A 24,715-nucleotide genomic window follows, 5' to 3' on the forward strand; every position below is an offset into this window, starting at 1 on the left:
GAATGTGTATGTTTTTGATTGTGTCTGTTTATTGAATCTCATTTTATCCTCTTTCAAAGAAAGATTGTGTAATGGCATGGCCCATGTTGTATAGTAAATCTCCTTGTTGTTTCTATCCACCCTTGGCTAGATTTTGAACCAATTCAGGCCAACCGCAAGGTAGTTCAAAATGTAAAATGAGAGCAACAAAATTAGTTATTAAGTAATAATAAGAACGGTATATATACATTCCACAATGATTGTCACATTTCAACTGAATAACTTGGTATAGAGCTTCAACTATAATGAATCTGATGATCGGGGCTACATTGTAACAATTATGTTTCCTGTTTCCGGTCGGAACTCTGATTGGACTGACTGACTGTCGGCGAATGAGATAAACAAAGAGCCGGTGACTTTTAAAGACATTTAGAAACACTTGCTAACCCTCTTCGGAAACATGGAGACTGGTATGTCATGTGTTACTTTGTCTTATTTCATTCATTGTCACTTGTATAGCCAGCATGTGGACTCAATTTGCGTTCCTGGCTAATGGCTAGCAAGCGAGCTAACGTTAGCCGGCTAGCTTTATGTCACTTTTCAGATATACCATTAGCTAGCCAGTTAGCTAAGTTAGGTAACATAGCTTAGCTAACATAGCATAGCCAACCAGCCAGCTTTCTTATGTGTATTTTCACTTTGATAATGAGATGACAGAAAATGTTAGCTAGCTTGCTTCCCAGATGTCAGTGCCAGAAAAGTTGATGGTTTCTAGTAACTAACTAGCTAGCTAACGTTTGCTAACTCAATGTAACGTTAGTCAACTATCGGCTTGGCAGCTAACTGTGTTAGTTAGCCAGTCAGTCAGTTAACATAGAAGGCAGCTCAACTTGCTAGCTATCTAACCAACTTTTTAGGTGAGCATTAGCCAGTGCTAGTCAATAAAGGGAAAGTGGATTTAACCCAACCCCTCTGAATCAGAGAGGTGCGGGAGGCTGCCTTAATCGACGTCCAGGTCATCGGCGCCCGGGGAGCAGTTGTTGTTGGGGCTTAACTGCCTTGCTCAAGGGCAGAACGGCAGCTTTTGCCACCTTGCCCGCTCGGGATTCGAACCAGCGACCTTAAGCTCTTAATCGCTAGGCTACCTGCCGCCACTTTAATAATGTGGGAATAAAGTGAGACAAAGTGGGAAGCAGTGTTTGTCAACAAGCAGGCAGTGCACGACCAACCTAATACTAAGCTAAGCTGTCAGGATATGCCCTCCCCTGGCACCATAAAACATTAGGCTACCAGACAGGGAAGGATGTTTGACACTATGTGACAACAGGTTTATAGTGATAGACTTTGATCTTATGGTGTGATGCGATTTGGTACCTTGTTGACCTCTGAAAGACTTGCACCCAAAGACCAGGAAAGATGCTAAGTCAGTCATAAAAGCTATATAACAACTCATATGTAAAGTTGCAAGTCACTCTAGACACCATTTTGGCACCTTTCCAGACAAAACTAAAGTGACACTGACAGTCATTCCCATTCATGCTTTTCCATTCTGTGGAGGCTGCATTAGAATGGTCTCTCAGCCTATCCCTGCGTTTGTATGGCGACACACCCCTCTTGGTTATGTACACTGATTAAATCAGTATCTTCATAATAGGGTCTCTATTATCCATTTACTGTAGCAAGTTGACAGTGTGGTGAAGAGTATTGAGGCATGTGAGTTTGTCAATCCCTGTAGATCTGGGATGTATTCACTATGAAGCAAACAGCCGAAACAGGGAGGGACCTACCTCAATTTGTCCAATAAAGAACGCTAATTTTCATTGCAAACTGTTTGCTACGCTTTACTACGGTGTGGACTAATGAATACACCCAGGAATGGCCATGTATTTAAACTTTTCTGTCAATGGAAAATAACCTAACAGACCAGAACCAATAGGGCTTGAGTCAGGCAGTATGCATGATTAAGCAATGTTCTTCTCAGTGTTTAATTGCTGTGCAGTATTTTATGGAATGACACACCAGTATTATTTTATCAGTGTACTTCTACTACAGATAGTTCTAGTTTCGCATATACAATACAGTGCCTTCAAAAAGTTTTCACACCCCTTTACTTTTTCCACATTTTGTTGTGTTACAGCCTGAATTTAAAATGGATTAAATATATATATTTCTGTCACTGGCCTACACCAATGTTCCCTAAATTTTTTAGGCACTGAGCAAATTTCAGGTCTGTTGAGCGCAAACTTGAACATAGTGAAAATTCTGTGCAACTTCCGGCACGTGTTTACTGTGAACACTGAGGCTGTACCCACTTTAAGTTAGTTTTAACAGTGGTCAAGTAGGTAACTGTGGCTATTTGATCAAAATGTGGGCCTACCAGAGTGACCTACCATCAAAAACAATGGAGAAAATGCATCCTATAACATTTTAACATGGAAATAGCAGTTCTATCATTCAGCCTACAGTAGCAGCTAATGTGATGTGTTCAATGTAGGCCTACATTCCTTGAGACTTTTGAAAAAAAACATGCATGGATTGACATTAACCTGTGTATCCAGTTGTCCTTCAGACAAGTAGGTGACTGAAAATGTTGTTGTTTGATGCAAGAAACCACTTATTACAGAGAATCAGACAAATTATACTACCCTCTGCCTATTGGCTACTTAGCTTATTCAAGCCTGTCTCAAAATACAACACTGCCCCTTTAAGAGGAAAAAAAAGCTCTTGACTCACTTTACAAAGTTGGCTAGAAATGCACACGTTTTGTGCTCTTGTAGGAGCAATCACTCCCCCATTGCTGACTACGAATTATCTATAACTGGTCTAATAACTCACTAACTAGCGTAGGATATGAACAAATGTGCACACGTGGATACATGTAGCTCTCACTTTGATCTCAAAACAAGTGCATCTACTCATGACCGCTCATGCTGTAAACACAGTCCAGTTCAAAGTGAATGGCACAGATCTATATATTGCAATGGTTAATTTGCATATAGGCCTACTGCAGCTCTAATTGGTTATGGCGCACCGGTCTGTGTAGAGTACGGTCCTGAGTTGTGCCTGTCAATGCAATAGAATCCCACTCAGATGCGTTCTGCCTACAACAAAATCTCTTGCATAGTTTGTTTTGTTTCGGTATGTTGCATTGAAAGTGGCTAATATTGCATTGATTCGATCACAATTCCAACGGGTAAAGGGAAATGTTTGATAGTGTTAACTAATGGGGAAAACTCTAGAAAGTTGAGTGAAGTTCAATCTCGTGCTTCTCTGTGCAGGCTGATATATTTTTTGCGAGGCAGTCCCGGGGGAGCTGCGCGCCCGCACACAGCTTAGTAATTACACTTTGGATGGTGTATCAATACACCCAGTCACTACAAAGAGACAGGCGTCCTTACTAACTCAGTTGCCAGAGAGGAAGGAAACACTCAGGGATTTCACCATGAGGCCAATGGTGACTTTAAAACAGTTACAGAGTTTAATGGCTGTGATAGGAGAAAACTGAGGATGGATTAACAACATTGTAGTTACTCCACAATACTAACCTAATTGACAGAGTGGAAAAAAGGAAGCCTGTACAGAATAAAAAGATTCCAGAACATGCATCCTGTTTGTAACAAGGCACTAACTTAATACTGCAAAAAATGTGGCAAATCAATTCACTTTTTGTCCTGAATACAGAATGTTCTGTTTGGGGTAAATCCAGTACCACTCTCCATATTTTCAAGCATGGTAGTGGCTGCATTATGTTATGGGTATGCTTGTAATCGTTAAGGAGTAGGGAGATTTTCAGGATAAAAAATAAAAGGAATAGAGCTAAGCACAGGCAAAATCCTAGAGGAAAACCTGGTTCAGTCTGCTTTCCACCAAACACTGGGAGATTCATTTAACTTTCAGGAGGACAATAACCTAAAACACAAGGCCAAATCTACACTGGAGTTGCTTACCAAGAACACAGTAGGGCTGTCTCCGACAAATAAAAGTAATATTAAAATGCAAATCAATTTATAACATTTTTGACATGCGTTTTTCTGGATTTTTGTTGTTGTTATTCTGTCTCTCACTGTTCAAATAAACCTACCATTAAAATTATAGACTGATCATTTCTTTGTCAGTGGGCAAACGTACAAAATCAGCAGGGGATCAAATACTTTTTTCCCTCACTGTATGGTTAATTTATAAAGCCAGGCACATCTAACAGTTAGTCTATTGATTATAGACCTAATTAAGTCAGTTTCCTCTCTCCTCACTTTTCTTAGACAATTAAGGCAAGGTCTGTTTTCTCGTCTCCTAACTCCGCTGCTGCCTCCGCCGCATTGTTCTCAACACCAATATGCTGGTTAACTTTGCTATTATGCACATAGCAACATGGTCCAGGAAAAGGAGCCAATTCAACAGCTCACTGATGTTTCAGTACCGCGGACAGCGACCGCTATCCAACGTGGGACAAAGCACATTTGTTATAAAATAAAATAAAAATGTATTAGTGTTGCACCATTGTTCTTACGTAATATAACCATATACAATTTCAGTAGCACGTCTTAGAGTGATAGACTGTGCCATTCCCATGGCCTCAACAATGGATTAGTCCACTCAGACATGTGCCAATTAGACAGGTGTCTTGTACACCATGATACATTATATTTTTTTGCTTCTGCTCGGCTAAAGAAATCTTGGTCCACCAACAGCCTATCGACCAAACAATCGACCAGTCGACTAAATGGGGTCAGCCCTGGAACACATTGAATGTTCCAAGTGGCCGAGTTACAGTTTTGACTTAAATCTACTTGAAAATCTATGACAAGACCTGAAGACGATTGTCTAGCAATGATCAACAACCAATTTGACAGAGCTTGGTCCTCTGTAGCTCAGCTGGTAGAGCACGGCGCTTGTAACGCCAAGGTAGTGGGTTCGACCCCCGGGACCACCCATACACAAAAATGTATGCACGCATGACTGTAAGTCGCTTTGGATAAAAGCGTCTGCTAAATGGCATATTATTATTTATTATATTATAGAGCTTGAAGAATTTTGAAAACAATAATGGGTAAATGTTGCACAATCCAGTTCTTGAAAGCTCTTAGAGACTTACCCAGAAATACTCACAGCTGTAATTGCTGCCAAAGGTGCTTCTACAAAGTATTGATTTAGGGGTGTGAGTACTTATTCAATTTTCAATACATTTGCAAAAATGTCTAAAACATGTTTTCACTTCGTCATTATGAGGTATTGTGTGTAGATGGGTGAGGAAAAACATTTATGTAATCCGTTTTGAATTCAGACCGTAACACATCAAAATGTGGAATAAGTCAAGGGGTATCAATACTTTCTGAAGGCAAAATTGATAATTTCTGTCAAAATAGGATGTGAACATATTTGAATTTGAAACCGAACTTGAAGTCCTGCTGTTTTGTACCACATCGTCCGGTGTGGAGTGGACGAGGGCGGGGCAAGGCATTATTTGAATGCTCCCTTTCTTGACAATTCAATACAGTACAACTTTATTAGTCCTGTCCCGCTGCAATTAGGAACCCATTGCCACTTTGCCAGGTCAAACACAAATAACATCCTCCTTATATTACAGCTTTTCACCACTTTGTTTCATCCAGACTGTTTCCATTCCTAATACACCCTGTCTAAGCCTGGTCCCAGATCTGTTTCTGCGCTCTTGCCAACTCCTTGTCACGCTGAACAATGTTTGGCATGAGAATTCCATTACGAAGTTGGCAAGAGAGCATAAAAAGACTGGTAACCAGGCTAATCCTGTCCCTGTCTCCTTAAAAATCATGACCTCTCTCTTGTCCTACTCAGGTCTGAGTCAGGAGAAGATTGCCTCCTTTGTGAAGCGTTTGCGGGCGGAGCCCAGGTACCTGCTGGCCCAGAACGTGTCCACGTGCATCGACCCGCTGGAGGTGTGTCTGCATAGGCAGACAGTCCAGGACACCGTGCACATATTTCAGCACTCCATACCCACAGAGGGCAAGCCTATCACCAACCAGAAAAACTCAGGTACACTTACTTACAGATACGGTCAAATGTATTGGCACCCTTGCACTTTACAATGGAGTGCAATGGAGCAGAATGTTCTGTAGCCACCTAAATTACAGATAATTTAGTCCAGGCCATTTTTGACTTTGAAGTGAAAAATCTCAATTTCAGTTTAGAATATATTTTTTTGTCCTGTGCAGCTATAAATCAAACAAATACATGTTTAAACACAAAGTTTTTCAATTTCAACAATTATTCTGTGAAGAAATTGTGTTTTATTCAAGGGTGCCAATATATTTGACACCCAGCATCTGCAGCTAATTCAGAGGCCTGGCCATGTACAAAGACTGCACAGTAGTGTTAGAGGGTGCTTCCAAACTAAAATTAACGAAATAGGTCTACGTACCTGATGCAGAGATGTGGTGGCTGCTTCCCAAATGGCAGCCTATTTCCTACATGGTGCACTACATTTGACCAGAGCCTTATAGGCGGCAGTACCTTTTTTTTGATTTGATTGATTAGGATCCCCATTAGTCTTAATGGTGCACTATATAGGGAAATATAGTGCTCTACCCTATATAGTGCACTACCCACTGTCCCAGACCTGCTGTTTTCGACTCTCCCTCTCTACCGCACCTGCTGTCTCGACCTCTGAATGCTCAGCTATGAAAAGCCAACTGACCTGAGGTACTGACCTGTTGCACCCTCTACAACCACTGATTATTGTTTGACCCTGCTAGTCAACTATGAACGTTTGAACATCTTGAAGAACAATCTGGCCTTAAATGGCCATGTACTTTTATAATCTCCACCCGGCACAGCCAGAAGAGGACTGGCCACCCCTCAGAGCCTGGTTCCTCTCTAGGTTTCTTCCAAGGTTCCTGCCTTTCTAGGGAGTTTTTCCTAGCCACCGTGCTTCTGCATTGCTTGCTGTTTGGGGTTTTAGGCTGGGATTCCCAAACACACTGCTCTCATTGCTGCGTTTTTGATGCAACATTTTGTCTGATTTCTGTAATGACATGTTACAGTCATTACACAAAATCAGAGGCCTAACTTTGTGTCTATGAATAGGCGATAGGGTGCCATTTGGAAAGCAGCCATTGAAACACGTAGGCCTACACAGTTGCTCCATATGCACAGTTCCATACTCGTCTGCGCTGATTGTGGGTTTCAGGGAGATGTTGGATCTTCTCGTGCCTCAACGTCATGCGCCTTCCCTTCATGAAAAAGTTCAATATCGAGGAGTTTGAGTTCAGTCAGTCCTACCTCTTCTTCTGGGACAAGGTAAGACCACATTTGTTTGTCTTATTAAAATCTCATTTATATATTTAGCAACGCTAGTATATACAAAGTGTTTGTTTACATTTCAGGGGTGGGGTGTGAACAGTGTTGGTGTGTTTGGCAGTGTGTATCTCTGGTACTATTAGACTCATTGTCTGCCTTAAACCCCCTTTGTGTGTGGCTCTCTGTACACTGGACAATGTTGTACCGATTGGACGTCACCGTGACTCTCTCTCTCTCTCTCTATCTAAATCTCTCTCTCTCGTCTCCTCTCTCCATCATGTCCCTTTTCTGCCTTCCCTCCCTCCCTCCCTCCCTCCCTCCCTCCCTCCCTCCCTCCCTCCCTCCCTCCCTCCCTCCCTCCCTCCCTCCCTCCCTCCTTCCCTCCCTCCCTCCCTCCCTTCAGGTGGAGCGGTGCTACTACTTCCTGCAGGCCTGTGTGGAGACAGCCCAGAGGAAGGAGCCTGTAGACGGCAGACTGGTCCAGTTCCTTCTCTCCAATCCCACCAACGACGGTGGCCAGTGGGATATGCTGGTCAACCTCATTGGTCAGTTGACACCTGTTATTACCCGATCAGGGGAGTGTTGCTGCAACGCTTGCATTATGCTATGTCATTATGTCATGGCTGCGTCCCAAAGGGCACCCTATTCCCTTTAACATGTACTGCGTTTGACCAGGGGTCATATGTAGGGAATAGGGTGCCCTTTAGGGACGCACCGTGTTACTACCTTAGTAACTGGACTGTAACTACTCGGCGGTGGCGGTTTACTGCAGAAAATAAGCAAAATTATACTAGAACTGTCTAGATTCTGTTTCTAATGAGTTACTATTGTAGTTACTGTGTAATTCCTTGTAATTAGACATTCTATGTAACTATATGGTATATGTGTCACTTTACGTAATGTGCTTGCTCATACCCTTTCACTGTTTTAATGAGTCAGGTTTGTGGTTTATATTAAGTTTGCATCCCAAATAGCATCCTATTCCCTATATAGTGCATTACATTTGACCAGAGCCAATCGGCAAAGCCTTAAAGTTATGGTCCTCTGTGGCTCAGTTGGTAGAGCATGGCGCTTGCAACACCAGGGTCGTGGGTTCGATTCCAGCTGGGGCCTACCATACGAAAAATGTATGCATGCATGACAGTAAGTCGCTTTTGGAGAAAAGCGTCCGCTAAATGGCATATATATTTTATTACCTTTCCCGGTCATCAGAAAAGTACGGAGTTATCCCAAAGAAATGCTTCCCAGAGTCTCACAGCTCCGAGGCCTCACGGAGAATGAATGACATCCTCAATCACAAGGTAGGTTTATTCACTTACATCTTTACAACATTCTGATTCATAATTATGTCTTGTGTAGAAATACAATATCAAAACCTAGTCCTCCTGTTTCATACCAAGACAAGGCAATACAAGCATATACACTCTACTTAGCGCAGTGAAACACCACGGAAAGAGCATAGAAGCCACCTTTATTTTGGTGTCGTTTCTTATAGAAGACCCAGATAACTAACCCTAACCCAACATGCTCCACAATGTCATTAGGTAATAAAGATAGCTGTGTAGTATGTCATGTCAATGTTCGCTGGCTTTCAGCTGAGAGAATACTGTCTAAGACTGCGGAACATGGTGGCCAGTGAATCCACTAAAGCCGAGCTGTCTGACGCAATGGACACCATGATTGAGGAGGTAAGTGCATGTTAGAGAAAGACACATACGACTCACTCCAAACACAGCGCACAACATACACACACCACACACACACACCGTTTTCCTCAGCACTTCAATAATGTTGTAGCGCTGCATCAGTTTGTCCAGAGGAGGGGGCTGCATAACAGCACATAGATCTTTGCTCCATCCAGGGAAGGAATAGGACACATGCTGTAGCACGCCTGTATGTATTTAACACGGCAGGTCTTGGGTAGGCAAGGACAATAACGATTACGGCTCCAGTTATTATTAGGCAGTATTTGTTTTCAGATTTGATATTGGCCATTCAATTCAAATCTATCTGTCGCCTGTTGTAGCAGTACACAGAAGGCTACAGGTTGATTACAAAGTTGTGTGCGTGAATAGTACACTTCCCCATCTAATATTGTTGACTTGATATTGTATTGACTTTCACCACACCACTGATTCCTCTATCAAATCTCGTAACAGTCAGACAGTGGATAGACACCCTCCTCTGTTCAGATAGATATCTAGGCCTAATTGCTAGATACCACCGCTGTTGGAATTTGTTGTAGCTAAATTCCCCCTTAAATAATCCCCCTAATTTGTTTCTACCTTAAATCAGGATGTTTGACATAAGTGGGCTTAGAAAAGAAACTGCTATAAATGCCCAAATAGCGATGTTTCTTTTGTTAAAGTGCTTTATCGGTAGTAATGAATAAGGACATAATCACAAGCCCCTCCCAGCGCTACATAACATTGCGTAACCCAACTCTTACACATTTAGCAACAATGGCTGTAGTGATATATGGTTCATACTGTTTATAATCCACTGGTGACAGCTTGTGATTCTATACTTCTGGCAGCAAAGAGAGTGTGTGTCTGTCCACATGCGTGTGTGTCCACATGCACACACACACTCGCACTCACACACGCCTCACAGACCTGATGACAGAATGTTCCATAAACAAGATCTTTATCGCAACGCTCCTGACATTGAATGGCGTAAGGCAATTTCACTGTGAGAGAAAAACGTCATAATGTTGCAACATTCCCAGTACCACTTAAGACAGAGGAGCCTTGGAGAATGGAGGTGTGTGAGGCCAGTCAGTCAATATCACACAGCCAGAGAGAGAACATTACATAAAGGATGTAGCTTTTGTGTGGAGCGGTTTTGCTGTATATGCCCGACTGCTTGTTTAAACAGACTACTAGCCTTGCTGCTCTGGATGCCCTACGCTAGCTACAGTACGTTCTGATTGCGCAACACTTCCAGTTCTCCCTCGTTGCACTTCTCCTATGAACAAGAGAGGGGTTTGTTTGTCCACCTGGTAGTAGTTTGTTTTGTGTAACACAGCTCTGGCAGCCAGGGGGAGTGTGAAGAGAGAGATGGGGGGATGTTGGACCAGCAGGGTGAGGGGTGTAACCAGTGCCTCTCCTCCCATCCCGTGGGCCTCTGGACGGAGAAGGGTGCGCTGACTGCGCTTCCGGGCTTCTATTTATGCTTGGCATCTTTGAAACATCACTGTTGTGCCGTGATTTAGATTAGCTACTAGCTAGCGAGCCAACAAATTAGCCATAATTAATTAGGCTAGAATACACTGTCAGATGTGATCAGTTAGTCGGGTCCTTTTTCAGTAATTAACTTCTCTGTGTGCTCGTCACTCAATATGTGTTGACACAGTAGGGTTGCGTCCCAAATGGCACACTGTTCCCTTTATAGTGCACTATATAGGGAATAGGGTGCCATTTGGGACGCATCCTAGGTCATTTGAAACATGTCATGTTCAATTATAGAGTATTGTAGTCCTTCTCCGAGTGTTGCATGTGTCTTACCTCTCTTCTATAGACCAGTGACACCTTGCAGTGTTCTGGGTTCAGACTGCACACGTAAACCATGTAAACATCAAGTATGAGAGGTTGTGGGTTTGTGTGTGTGTTGGTGTGTGCTTGCAAATGTGTGGGTTTTTACGTATGTTTAGAAGTAGTGTGTGTGTGTGTGTGTGTGGGTTTGTATGTATGCTTAGAAGTGGCATGTGTTTATATTCAGAAGTGGTGTTTGTGTGTCTGTGGTTACATTTAGAGTTTGTGTGTGTTTACATTTAGAGTTTGTGTGTGTGTGTGTGTGTCGTTACATTTAGAGTTGGTGTGTGTGTGTCTGTGTTTACATTTAGAGTTGGTGTGTGTCTTTGGTTATAATAAATAAATAATAATAAATAAATTGGTCATTTAGCAGACGCTCTTATCCAGAGCGACTTACAGGAGCAATTAGGGTTAAGTGCCTTGCTCAAGGGCACATCGACAGGTTTTTCACCTAGTCGGCTCGGGGATTAGAACCAGCGACCTTTCGGTTACTGGCACAACGCTCTTAACCACTAAGCTACCTGCCGCCCCGGTTACATTTAGAGTTGGTGTGTGTGAGTCATAGCTGATCAAAGCTCCCAGACTCGGCCCTCATTAAGCACGGGGATGTCAGGCCTACTTTAGGGGGGGAGGGTCTGACGTTGTGCACACTCCCTGTGTGACGGGGGGATGGAGAGCATCACTCTCTCCCCGTCCAGACTCCACATAACAAGCCTGAGAGCCAGAGACCAGGCTGCACCACGTACCACCATGCTACACACCAGCTTCAAAGACCTGGCGTCTCCCTTTAATGTCCTGGTGTCTGCAGAAGCACACACAGACATGTACACTGTAACAGGCGTGCAGGAGCGCACAAACACAGGGAGACGTTTACAAGCACACACACAGATACATGTACAGGCACACACACCACCTCACACGTAGGTAGTCTGACTGCTAGCACGCGACCACGCGCGCACACACACACACGTTCCTCACATCCTCTCTGCGGCACTCATTCTGTCCGGTACATGTTGCATTGCGTCATGCAGAATGAATCATAAACAGTCCTTTGCTGCTTCTAATGTATAAAACGTGCCCATTTGGGCGCCGGACATTCTGAGTAGAAATTCTCCTTCAGGCACGTATGACTGTGTCCAATATAAGTGCTGTGTTTGTAGATCGTAAAGAGTAATTGATTGAACAGTGAGTTGACAGACATGCTATGTGTACGTTTAGAGTGGCTAAGTCTAAATGGACTCTATTCCCTATATAGTGGCTAAGTCTCAATGGACTCTATTCCCTATATAGTGGCTACGTCTCAATGGACTCTATTCCCTATATAGTGGCTACGTCTCAATGGACTCTATTCCCTATATAGTGGCTGTCTCAATGGACTCTATTCCCTATATAGTGGCTACGTCTCAATGGACTCTATTCCCTATATAGTGGCTACGTCTCAATGGACTCTATTCCCTATATAGTGGCTACGTCTCAATGGACTCTATTCCCTATATAGTGGCTACGTCTCAATGGACTCTATTCCCTATATAGTGGCTACGTCTCAATGGACTCTATTCCCTATATAGTGGCTACGTCTCAATGGACTCTATTCCCTATATAGTGGCTACGTCTCAATGGACTCTATTCCCTATATAGTGGCTACGTCTCAATGGACTCTATTCCCTATATAGTGGCTACGTCTCAATGGACTCTATTCCCTATATAGTGGCTACGTCTCAATGGACTCTATTCCCTATATAGTGGCTACGTCTCAATGGACTCTATTCCCTATATAGTGACTAAGTCTCAATGAACTCTATTCCCTATATAGTGGCTACGTCTCAATGGACTCTTCCCTATGTAGTGGCTGTCTCAATGGACTCTATTCCCTATGTAGTGGCTAAGTCTCAATGGACTCTATTCCCTATGTAGTGGCTGTCTCAATGGACTATATTCCCTATATAGTGGCTACGTCTCAATGGACTCTATTCCCTATATAGTGGCTGTCTCAATGGACTCTATTCCCTATATAGTGGCTACGTCTCAATGGACTCTATTCCCTATGTAGTGGCTGTCTCAATGGACTATATTCCCTATGTAGTGGCTACGTCTCAATGGACTCTATTCCCTATATAGTGGCTACAACTCCGGAGTGGCGCAGTGGTCTAAGACACTGTATCGCAGTGTTAGCTGTGCCACTAGAGATCCTGGTTCGAGTCCAGGCTCTGTCGCAGCCGGCCGCGACCGGGAGACCCATGGGCGGCGCACAATTGGTCCAGCGTCGTCCAAGGTAGGGGAGGGTTTGGCCGGCAGAGATGTGGGTTCGCCCGTATGAAGAAAAAAATATATAAAAAAAAAAATAACACATGTATGCACTCACTAACTGTAAGTCGCTCTGGATAAGAGTGTCTGCTAAATGACTAAAATGTAAATGTACGTCTCAATGGACTCTATTCCCTATATAGTGGCCAAGTCTCAATGGACTCTATTCCTTATATAGTGGCTACGTCTCAATGGACTCTATTCCCTATATAGTGGCTAAGTCTCAATGGACTCTATTCCCTATATAGTGGCTACGTCTCAATGGACTCTATTCCCTATATAGTGGCTACGTCTCAATGGACTCTATTCCCTATATAGTGGCTACGTCTCAATGGACTCTATTCCCTATATAGTGGCTACGTCTCAATGGACTCTATTCCCTATATAGTGACTAAGTCTCAATGGACTCTATTCCCTATATAGTGGCTACGTCTCAATGGACTCTATTCCCTATATAGTGGCTACGTCTCAATGGACTCTATTCCCTATATAGTGGCTACAACTCCGGAGTGGCGCAGTGGTCTAAGACACTGTATCGCAGTGTTAGCTGTGCCACTAGAGATCCTTTGAGTCCAGGCTCTGTCGCAGCCGGCCGCGACCGGGAGACCCATGGGCGGCGCACAATTGGTCCAGCGTCGTCCAAGGTAGGGGAGGGTTTGGCCGGCAGGGATGTGGGTTCGCCCGTATGAAGAGAAAAAAATATATAAAAAAAAAATAACACATGTATGCACTCACTAACTGTAAGTCGCTCTGGATAAGAGCGCCTGCTAAATGACTAAAATGTAAATGTACGTCTCAATGGACTCTATTCCCTATATAGTGGCTAAGTCTCAATGGACTCTATTCCCTATATAGTGGCTACGTCTCAATGGACTCTATTCCCTATATAGTGGCTACGTCTCAATGGACTATATTCCCTATATAGTGGCTACGTCTCAATGGACTCTATTCCTTATATAGTGGCTACGTCTCAATGGACTCTATTCCCTATATAGTGGCTACGTCTCAATGGACTCTATTCCCTATATAGTGGCTACGTCTCAATGGACTCTATTCCCTATATAGTGGCTAAGTCTCAATGGACTCTATTCCCTATATAGTGGCTACGTCTCAATGGACTCTATTCCCTATATAGTGGCTACGTCTCAATGGACTCTATTCCCTATATAGTGGCTACGTCTCAATGGACTCTATTCCCTATATAGTGGCTACGTCTCAATGGACTCTATTCCTTATATAGTGGCTGTCTCAATGGACTCTATTCCCTATATAGTGGCTACGTCTCAATGGACTCTATTCCCTATATAGTGGCTAAGTCTCAATGGACTCTATTCCCTATATAGTGGCTACGTCTCAATGGACTCTATTCCCTATATAGTGGCTACGTCTCAATGGACTATTTTCCCTATGTAGTCCACTACTTTTGACAAGGCCCAATTGGGGTCTCTGATCAAACGTAGTGCACTATAAAGGGAACAGGGTGCCGTTTGGGACGCAGACAGTGTGTTGGCCCAGCGCAGGCTGTAGCAGCAGGTCGCTGTGGGTGGGTTTGTGTTATTGTGTGGGCTTGTTTGCCAGCACTGAAAAGCTGCCTGCCACACTTCATAAGCTCATATTTCTTAATCTAACAACATTGTTACAATCTGTAATGACCCCATGTGTTGTCTGTTTACAAAGCCAGAAAGTCTCAATCAACCCCAGTCAATTTTTTCTACCCCAGCTGCTCTCTCGTACGGGTCATCTGCTTACAGTTTCATCTAGGCTACATTTTCAACTCTGTGTCCCAGGCCTTTGACTCGAAAGCAGCATTTTGGAGTTGGAGTGCTGATCTCTAGAATCAGGTCACCCCTTTTTATTTGTTGTGATTCAAAAGAAAAACTGATCCTAGATCAGCACTCCAACTCTGAGACGCTTTGTGTGAATACGGGCCGTGGCAGGGTCCACCCTTCACAGTTACCAGCAGAAGGTATTATAGTGTGGCGTGCTGTTGTCGTGTTCATTTGTTTATTTCTCTCCTAACAAGAGGTGATTTCCCTCTGTTTGGGCAACGGGAGGTAAATCAACAAACAAACAGGCATGCGTGAGCCGAGGAGGAAAGGATGGAGCGTGTGTGTTGCTGTAGCATTGATGCTAACTGGCTGTCGTGCTGTAGGTTCTCCAGTGTTTACTGCCAAGCATGCAAACACATGCTACGTAGGTACACTCAAAGGCTAGCATGATCCGCTGAGACACGCAGCCTCTCCGGGTGCCACGGCCAATTACAGGCCTTGTTACCCACACCTGCGCTTCATCCGTGTCACGTGACACAGGAATATGGTCTGCGTTGTCCCACAGGAGGCTGGGGTGGCTAGCTGTGGATCGAGAGGCGCTTCCTTAATCTATCCATACTGAGACTGTTCAAATGAAATGGGGTTGCGGGGCTTTTCTGTCGATTTTTAGTACAGGGCCGTGTTCATTAGGCACCAAACGGAAGAAAATGGGCAGGAAGGGATTATCGTGTACCTTAAACTAAGAAACACTCCTTTTCGCTTTCCGTTGCAAAACCTTTGAAGACAAGAGCCAGGTCTTAGACTACTGTTAATCAGTCCCATGTTACCGTCTGGGTCGGTCTTTATGAAGATGGACACTTTCTTATTACAACATGTGTTTAATGTTTATCCAAGGCTATTGTAGGACTGTCCTCTGGTGCAGGCGGTGCAATTTCCCCCTACAAACACGGGTCACTTTTGCTTCCTGTCAATAACAGGGGTTCCCAGCCGCCATCTCAGATAAGGCCCTAATTCAAACCTGGCCGAGCAGAAAATCAGGAGCCGGGTGGCCTTGAAGATACCTGTCTGAGCTCAGAAACCACACAAAAACCTTACAAACCCACAGCAGCCAGCCTCCGACAGACGGCAGCCGTGGGTTTCTTGCTGTTGCGTTTTGCGTTCTTTCACCAGCTCCACCCATCCCCTGAAGCAGTGTTTTGGAGGGGGAGGGAGGGAGAGGAGCTATGCAGTGTATGTCAGAAGATATACAGACAGTGACACAGACATTAAAAAGAAAGCAAGCAGTCTCTAAAGACACTGGTCAAACACGGTGTCCAGCATGGTCCAGCAGTCGTAAATCGCCCCTCTCCCCCTCCATTCTCAACCCAGTATGTCTGTCCTCAGTCGAAGGGCCAGGGAAGGGTGGCAGGCAGGCAGGGAGGGATGGAGGGTGGCCCGCCTGCTCTCCACACATGGTCCTGTCAGCCTGCTTGTCCACGCTGATGGATGGCTGTCTGTGTCCTGAGAGGGAGGGAGGAAGGGAGAGCGCCAACAGGATTGGTTGGATATCTGTAAGAGATTAGGTAGCCTAGTACTGAGGAGGACTGTACTAGTGCTGAGAAATTAACTGTGGGTAAACATAGTGAAGGAATACAATGGAACAAGGCTACTCATAATCAACATTTTAGCAGGTACAGGACAGAAGAGACAGTACCAAGTATCTTGGCGGTAGTGCTATATACATGACTCTAATGGAGACGTGCCCAGCCCACCCAGTGTCTCGTGCTCATCTTCCTCTGTCTGTCTGTTTTGGAGGCAGGTGTTTCAATATTGACTCACTGAGGGCTGTGCTGTTGCAGCCTGCTGACGTCAGTGGAGCTCTGGCTCATTGTTTTGTGAAGAGCATAGCCTCGTTTCACCGGGTCTACATGGATGCTCTGTTGTGTTTGGACGGGACAGGCGTTTATTTAAACGGCCAAGGAGGAGAGAGGGATGTGAGGTGGGACAGGGGCCGTGAGCACGGGGGCAAAGGGGCCTGTTTGTGTGTTCGGGGCATCTGGGGCCCGTGCTGGTTAAATACAGGGCAGGGAGGGGCACCGTTGGCATTTAGTCTGCGCCGTGGGGCAAAGGGACCGTGAAAACAAAAAACAGAGTCTTCAAAGCGCTGTCTTGTCAGGGTGTGGGAAAAGGTGAGGGTTACTGTGAGGGTCTGGGAATGTGGCTGGGTGTGCTGTCTTTTTGAAAATAGTTCTATTTATTTAACCTTTTACTTAACCAGTTGAGTCAGTAAGATTTCAAATTCTTAATTTACAACAAGGGCCTATGTGGGAATTGTTGACTACTATCAACCTGAACACAGGAATGCCATTAGTAGTTGAAGTAGTTGACACAGTGGAAAGTGCAGCAGCAACGGCCCCTGAGTGTCTCTGCTTTGGTGAAGAGCTCCGGGGCCAAAAATAATTCCCCAGCTCTATTTTCACCCTATGAGGAGTTTAATTTGTCTGGACTTTTTGCCGAAAGTAAATGAAAATAGTTGGAGTCAATGGGAAGTCCTCGTAAATATAGACGTGTCTGTGTGTATTGCGTATGTGTGCTCGCATACTAGCGGTCAGACTACCTACGGGTACGTGCCAGTTTGGGAGTTGGTGCACACATTTTAAGCCTGTTTGTGATTGACCCCCCCGACGCAGGGTTATCAAAGACCGACAATGCAGGGTGTTCTCAAACCACCAAAACACCCGCTTAAATAATATGCTTTGATAGGACTGGGATACACTGTATGTATTTTTAGAAGGAAATTCCTGAGATCGCGGTATCAGTTTAAGGAAGGCTTATTCTGAGAACCCTGTCAAAACAGACTGGTAGAGGCCAGAGGAACACCAGGGGAACAGTCAGAACCCAGAAGTACAGGAAGAGAGAGCGCTACAGCCAGGCTGAGAGAGTAAGAGGGATTGGGCTTTGGCAGGGCGGATATCCTCCTCACACTACTGTTAAGCTCTTTTTGGTCGAGAGTTTGAGTTTTACAATGGCACTTTTACATAGAGACTATGTGATAGATATCAATGTGCTTTCTCTGTGTCTTATAGTGTTAATGCATGACTAACATACGTGTTTTTTCGTGTGTATGCGCGTGTGTACAGGTCTTCCGGGTGGCCAGTGTGTGTCTGGGCAGCCCTCCTGACTCCGTTAGTTGGGAGTACAGAGACAAGGACAAGAACTTCCACCGCATGGGCCCCCTGTCCCCTCAGCAGTTCTACAAGGAGCTGGTCAAGCCCCTCTACAACATCCAGGACAAGGTCAACTTTTTACCTAGCTTTATTTATTTATTTGAATGAAATGTCAATATAGGCTTTGTGTCATGCAGACCAGTGTTGATCATAATTCATTATTACAAGAGGTCATAATTATTAGGGCCATGAGTTTTTCCTGGGGTTGCAAAATTCCTGAAACATTCCTAAAGATCCTGGAAACGTTGGAAGTTTTCTGAAGTTTGCGACCCAGGAAAAGCACCGGGGCCCAGTTAGTCCATATTAGACCAAGGATTGGGGTCAGGAATTAAAACCTCTCTATATTAATACCCTCTCTCCCTGTGTTTGTTGATGAGCTGAGTCTAACCTCTGGTCTCCCTCCCACCTACCACCACAGATCTGCCTGGTGAATGACCCACGGCCTCAGAACCCCTACGAGAAGTTGTATAGCGTTGAGTTCCTGGGCAACATGGTGGGCGGACACAACACCCTGTATAACAACCAGCCCATCCAACTACTCAAAAAGGCAGCCGCAGACTCCATCAAAGAGGGAGAGGTACTGTGTGTGGGGGTGTGTGCGTGTGAGCATGAGTGTGTCTGGGAAGTTAGACAATGTCTACGTTTGAGAACTGAGTGAGTATGCAGGGAGACTACCTATAACATGTTTCTCTCCCTTTCTCTCTCTCTCTCGTAGGCTGTGTGGTTCGGTTGTGACGTGGGCAAGCATTTCCATGGCAAACTGGGCATCAATGACATGAATGTGTGAGTATTATGAGAGAGAGGCATAAATGCGTCAACATCACATGTATAACTCACTATCAGTCAGATCTGTGTGTGTGAGAGACAGAGAGAGATCTCATCCTGTCCCTACCTGTGTTCCCCCCCTCTCTCAGGTTCAACCATGAGTTGGTGTTTGGGGTGTCAGTAAAGAACCTGTCCAAGGCAGATAGACTGATCTTCGGAGATTCCCTCATGACCCACGCCATGATCCTCACTGCTGTCACCGACAAGGTAGCACACATACGTACACACACACACTGTACATACGCACCGCATTTGAGTGTTTCCCAGTGACTCTGTACCAAAGGCATCCAGTGTGTGTTTACAGTTTTTTAAATCGGCTGCAGGTTTTAAAATGGCTGTCAATTTCCCCCCTGTAAGTGACCCCAGCTGTCTCCTCCTTCCCCTCAAAACAGCTGGACAGTTACACAACATAGGAGTTACCAGTTCTGACCTGCACCCCACTGGGAATCACGCACTCCTCTCTTATTGATGAACATACTGTATAATTGCTGTATATACTCCCACCATGTTCTCTGTCTCTCTCTTTATCTCTCTCCCTCTTCTCTCTCTCTAGCAGGATGAAAAGGATGGAGGTTATGAGAAGTGGAGGGTGGAGAACTCCTGGGGTGACGACCGTGGGAATAAAGGTGAGAGCTGAGTCAGCCAGAGGTCAGAGGATGAGGAGAGGGCCCGTTCTCACCAAGCTGTCTGCCTCTCGCAACATGAGAGCCACTCTAGGTCTGCCTGAGCCAAGCTATGTGAAGCGCAGACCCCTCCTCTTCTCTCTTCCCTCTCTCACACCACAGGGCTCAGTGTACAATCATAGGGACAGTTGGATTTCCTGTCGGGTCGATTGAATTTAAAGTAGGATTAGCTAAAATAATTTGTTATGAAATCAGAATTGACTTCTGGTGTGGAGGGTTGGTTTTGGTTTGGGGTTAGTTTTGCAGCATTCTCTCATGTCTGGCCCCCTACCGTAGCTTTGTTTGTTAAGGCTATGAACCCTGGAGGGAGAGAAAGCACAATAACAGGGCTGTTTCCCCATCTCTGACAACTGCCCTTTGTCCCTCTCACAACACAACAGTACGCCATTTTGTTTCCGCCTCCAGACTTCCTCTGTGTCAGACTCAGGCACTGTCAGACTACAGGCCTGGGTTCAAATAGTATTTTTCTTCCATCAAGCGCCGCTAAAACGTTTGAAAGGAAACAAATACTGAACCCATCTCTGTTGGGACTGTATGGCTTTTAAATCAAGAGATGTAATTATCCACCATTCCCACCTCTCTCTTTCTCTCTCCCCCCTCTGTCTCTCTCTCACTCTTTCCCCCCTCTCTCTTCTCTCTCCATCCCTACGCACCCTGTGCTCTACATTCCAGTGCAAATTATTTGGGAATAGTCCCACTTTCTGGTCAATGACTTCATATCATCTGCATATTGAGAATATAAAAAAAAAACCTACCACCAAAGCTTCCTCAAATCAACTGTATTTCACTCATATTCCATTCCATAAACATCTATGCAGATAGGAGAAAGCCTTCAAATCCGCTCTCTTTTCCCTCGTATGTATTAATAAAGTTATTGAAAACAAACGGTGTGGAGGACGGCGGCGGTTGTGGCGGTGAGCACTGTTTGTTGGACAGCTGGAGGCGGTGACAGGGAGGGAGGACTTGTCAACGCCACGATGGATGGAGAACATTTTCGAGGGTTAACATCTCTCCAATTTCCTGTAATATTTTGTTTCCCCCAAGGGGATCCCACCTAATTAGGTTAACACCGTGGTGCCTGGTTCAAACTGCTCAAACCTTTCAAATGCCAGAGCTTTTCTCAAGATGGATTATTATGGCCTCAGAGTGCACTATTTGTACTTTTACCCAATTTTATTATACAAATATGGGAAATGTGGGCCAATCTGACGTGATATTTCATTGTGACAGACTGTTTATAGGCTAGAGGTGCCCTTCTCAACGCACCTCTCGGATTCTACACGACCCCTTTTACAACTACTTCGGTATAGTGAGAAACAATATTTGTACTGGCTATTGCAATTCCCTTGTTAACGTATCACGTTACCGGGCAGACTATGGACACACTCTTATATCTGCTATTACAATCTGCTATTACATGTAGGATGGTGATCCATAGAGGATGGTGGTTTTGAAAATAATTGTCTCGTTTTCGCGAACTAAGGAGATGATGGAAACAGTATGTGGTGCAGACAGTGCTCTCTTTAGCAGTCTGTGACCTGTGTTGCTCAGGACATTTCAGCTGTACTATTCTATCTAAAGCAGAACAGTTCATCTGAATAAACTCCATCCACAGCTCTCCCTGTAAGACGGCGTAGGACACATCTGCAGTCCCGTTAAGACAAATAATGACGCTATACGAAACCGCCACCCGACACGCACACATCTTTCCTGGAAACTGGAAAGGAAGAACACGCAGAATGAACACAGAATGAATAACACACAGAACCGGGGGTATTGTTTTGAGCTCAGGCACGTTTTCCGAGGTCCCCGTGACGTCATCGATAACTGAACTTTTCAGCGGGGGACCGCTCTGAACACACTGCCCGGGTCCAGAGATGAGAAGAAAATCAAACAGCGGTCATATAATCTGGTCTGGTCCCCAGCTCTGACCGTTACACAACCCTGCATAACCACAGGGTTGTGTTCATTAGGCACCAAACGGAAGAAAACAGTCTGAAACAGGAATGGACTACCTGGACTTAAAAATTCGTTGGAAAATGTTTTCTGCGTGGCCAAATGAACCCACCCGTGCCTGCTCAAATCCCAAGTCTCCTCCTATCGCGACGTGGACAGATTGGAGCTGTTCTGTTCCTGTCTGTAGTCTGGGTTGTCAGTTTGTTCAGACGGGCCTATTGCTCTTGTAGATAAATTAGAACAATGTATGAGGAATGCCCCTAATGTCATTACGCATCCTGCTCTCGTCAGCCTAATCTCTTCATATCAAGTGTTTATATACTATTCTTTATGATTTGACGTCCTCTCTGTCCGTGGCCTGTGTGTCTGTACGTGTTCTCAGGGCCAAGGTCTGTGAGTGGGATCATGTACACTGAAGGTTGTGTTTCTGGGCTTGTTATGAAAATGTATTAGAGCAGGAGGAAGTGGCATTCGAGACATTCTTTAATCTGTTTTTGGGGGGAGGATAAAGTGGCCTAATTTTTTTAAATTAATTTTATTTCACCTTTATTTAACCAGGTAAGCCAGTTGAGAACAAGTTGTCATTTACAACTGCGACCCGGCCAAGATAAAACAAAGCAGTGTGATAAAAACAACAACAACACAGAGTTACATATGGGATAAACAAAACGTACAGTCAATAACACAATAGAAAATCTATATACAGTGTGTGCAAATGTAGTAAGTTATGGAGGTAAGGCAATAAATAGGCCATAGTGCAAAATAATTACAATTTAGTATTAACACTGGAGTGATAGATGTGCAGAAGATGATGTGCAAATAGAGATACTGGGGTGCAAATGAGCAAAATAAATAACAATATGGGGATGAGGTAGTTGGGTGGGCTAATTACAGATGGGCTGTGTACAGGTGCAGTGATCGGTAAGCTGCTCTGACAACTGATGCTTAAAGTTAGTGAGGGAGATAAGAGTCTAATGCTGTGTTAATGAATCAAATTCTGTGTGTCGGTCAGTCCCTCCCTTGCAATCTGGAGATTTATCGGGCTGGGGTGTGCGAGGTCAGAACAGGAAGTGTGGGACAGACCTGGGTTCAAATACTATTTGACATCATTTCAAATACTTAAGCTTGGCTTGCCTGGTGCAATGGAACCAATAGAAAAGTCCCAGAAGTGCAAACCCAGCCCACCTGGCACTCCATGCAGGCTAAAGCAAAACAGTCCTAGCCGTGCATTCGAAAGATTTGAAATAGTATTTGAACCCAGGTGTTGTGTGCGACAGAGACAAACCGGGTGGAGGTCCGTCCTTCCCTCCTCTCCCTGTGGAACAATAGGTCTGAGACCAGGGGTGCTGACGGACGCCCCTCTTATCAGGTCTCTCACTTTAGAACACTCACACTCATTGCTTTCAGTATAGGGCAGTCCACTGAAGTACAGAGTGAGTCACTGGTACTGCTGTTAGCTAATGAATTTCAGACTGACTGGTCTTAGAGATGGATGTTATTCAAGACTAATGATTCATGAAAAGGAACTCCAGCAGTGCATAGGTGATCTTGACGCTCTACAGATTGAGTGGATCTTATACCAACAATCTCAATACACCTTCATCAGGTCTTTTTTAACCTTTAACTGTATGAATTAACCAAATGTATCTCCATGTGTGTGTGCAGGTTACCTAATCATGACCGACGAATGGTTCTCTGAATACGTGTACGAGGTGGTCGTGGACAAGAAGTACCTGGCCCCCGAGGTGCTGGAAGTAATGCAGAAGGAGCCCATCGTCCTTCCTGCCTGGGACCCAATGGGAGCCTTGGCCTTGTAACTATGGAATCAGAGGGTGCCACCCCATCCCACCCAACCGGTCTCAGCCTTGGTCTGTTTGACTCTGCCCCATCTCTCTGGTTTTACCCCTCCATAGACTTCCACCCACCACAGCCTGTTCTCTAGACAAATAATAAAAGTTCGTTTTTTTACTGGAAAAAACACACGTCTTCTTTCGGCCATTTTGTTTTGTCCATGACCTCTTGTGCTTCTCTCTGCCACCAGGCACCAGTGGAGTTTATTGCAATTCAGGTTTTTTTGGGGTGTCCTCTGGCTTCATAAACATTCTGTGGGTTGTAGAATGCTCTGGGGTTGTTAAAAGGTCTGTATGTACCATCTCTTTGTTATGGCTGATTGAGGGTCACGTCCTACGTAAGTATTCCATCCCAGTCCTTCACCAGGAGACACACACATCCACACAACCAGTCCTAGCTGTATGAGGCCCAGCATAATACCATCCCTTCCTCTCTGCTAGCTTCCCTAGGTCAGAGGTCAGGTCAGAGCGGCCAGGCTAGAGTGAGGTGTGTGTGAGAGAGAGTTAGGCAGGGCTGTCAGGAAGCAGTGTACCAGTTGCCCACCCTCTGACCCCCCGCCATGGTCCAATCCGGTGAGTTATCATCCACTGACAGCCCCTCTGAGAAGGGGAAGTGCCAGTTCAGCACATCAGCATCCAGGGGAGCATAACAGCACGTCTATGACAGGTTCAGTCAGAGTTTAGTGGTGGTGGTCAGACTAGTATGTTTTTGTGAATAAGCAGTAGGGGGAACTCAACTCAGACACATTCAGTTCAGTTCATGTGGATAGAGACATCAGTGACTACCCCCTCCCCCCCCTGTGAACTTCACCCTGCTGCTCCTCGCCGTATGCCCTGCTTTACTGTGAGCTCTGCCTGGAATGAGGGGTGACAGACGGGCTGGCTGGAGCTCGGAGGCAAGGTGTCTGGAGCTGGGGGTCTGGAGGGGTCAGCTCAGTCCCCTGGAACCCCAGCCGTGTGAAGCCTACCACAGCCCCTCTCCTCCACTCCTCCGACCCCACTATTAAATCATTACAACGCCCAAAGATGTCCGAACCGACAAACGCAGGAACGGCCGGCAATTGAGGTTCCAAGAACCCCGACCCCTGAATTCCAACCCTCCTGAGTGGCCAAACACGGGCCATAAATTACCCATGGGGTCAGACAGAAGAGAGGGAGAGTGTGTATCCCTCCGTGGTCCACTGGCTTTCTCTCTTGCTCTCTTGGCTCCTTCATTTGCGTCATGCCTCTGTCTCACTTTTCACCAGGTCTCCCCTGTTGGCACATAAGAGACTTGTTATTGATAAGCCCCTTTGGACGACTCATTTTCCATGCTTTGTTTGTTTGGCTCGCTGTTAT

The 24,715-nt window shown here is 45.0% G+C and overlaps 1 protein-coding gene across 2 annotated transcripts; it reads left to right on the plus strand.

Annotated features, from left to right (window-relative positions):
• Nucleotides 1–320: 320 nt before the first annotated feature.
• On the plus strand, nt 321–23,504 carry LOC311118330 (bleomycin hydrolase-like). Of its 2 annotated transcripts, none has more exons than XM_084193143.1 (12): nt 321–449; nt 5,791–5,988; nt 7,142–7,251; nt 7,655–7,796; nt 8,464–8,552; nt 8,847–8,939; nt 17,977–18,132; nt 18,482–18,640; nt 18,779–18,846; nt 18,978–19,095; nt 19,442–19,514; nt 23,193–23,504. In XM_084193143.1, exons 1-12 carry the CDS (start codon nt 440–442, stop codon nt 23,342–23,344), a joined length of 1,368 nt encoding a protein of 455 aa, XP_084049269.1. In that variant the 5' UTR covers nt 321–439; the 3' UTR covers nt 23,345–23,504. The 2 variants fall into 2 exon arrangements, with proteins under 2 accessions (XP_084049269.1, XP_084049270.1); XM_084193144.1 differs by having other exon boundaries at nt 335–449; nt 19,445–19,514.
• The last annotated feature ends 1,211 nt before the right edge of the window (nt 23,505–24,715 follow it).

This window comes from Coregonus lavaretus (genome assembly GCF_964263955.1).
Source record: "Coregonus lavaretus genome assembly, contig: HAP1_SCAFFOLD_1904, whole genome shotgun sequence".
Lineage (NCBI taxonomy): Eukaryota > Metazoa > Chordata > Actinopteri > Salmoniformes > Salmonidae > Coregonus > Coregonus lavaretus.

Excerpts from the sequence above, each read along its gene's own strand:
- LOC311118330 (XM_084193143.1), top strand. Across the intron at positions 7,252-7,654 it reads ACCTCTTCTTCTGGGACAAG|GTGGAGCGGTGCTACTACTT; the intron begins GTAAGACCACAT and ends CCCTCCCTTCAG. Across the intron at positions 18,641-18,778 it reads ACTCCATCAAAGAGGGAGAG|GCTGTGTGGTTCGGTTGTGA; the intron begins GTACTGTGTGTG and ends TCTCTCTCGTAG.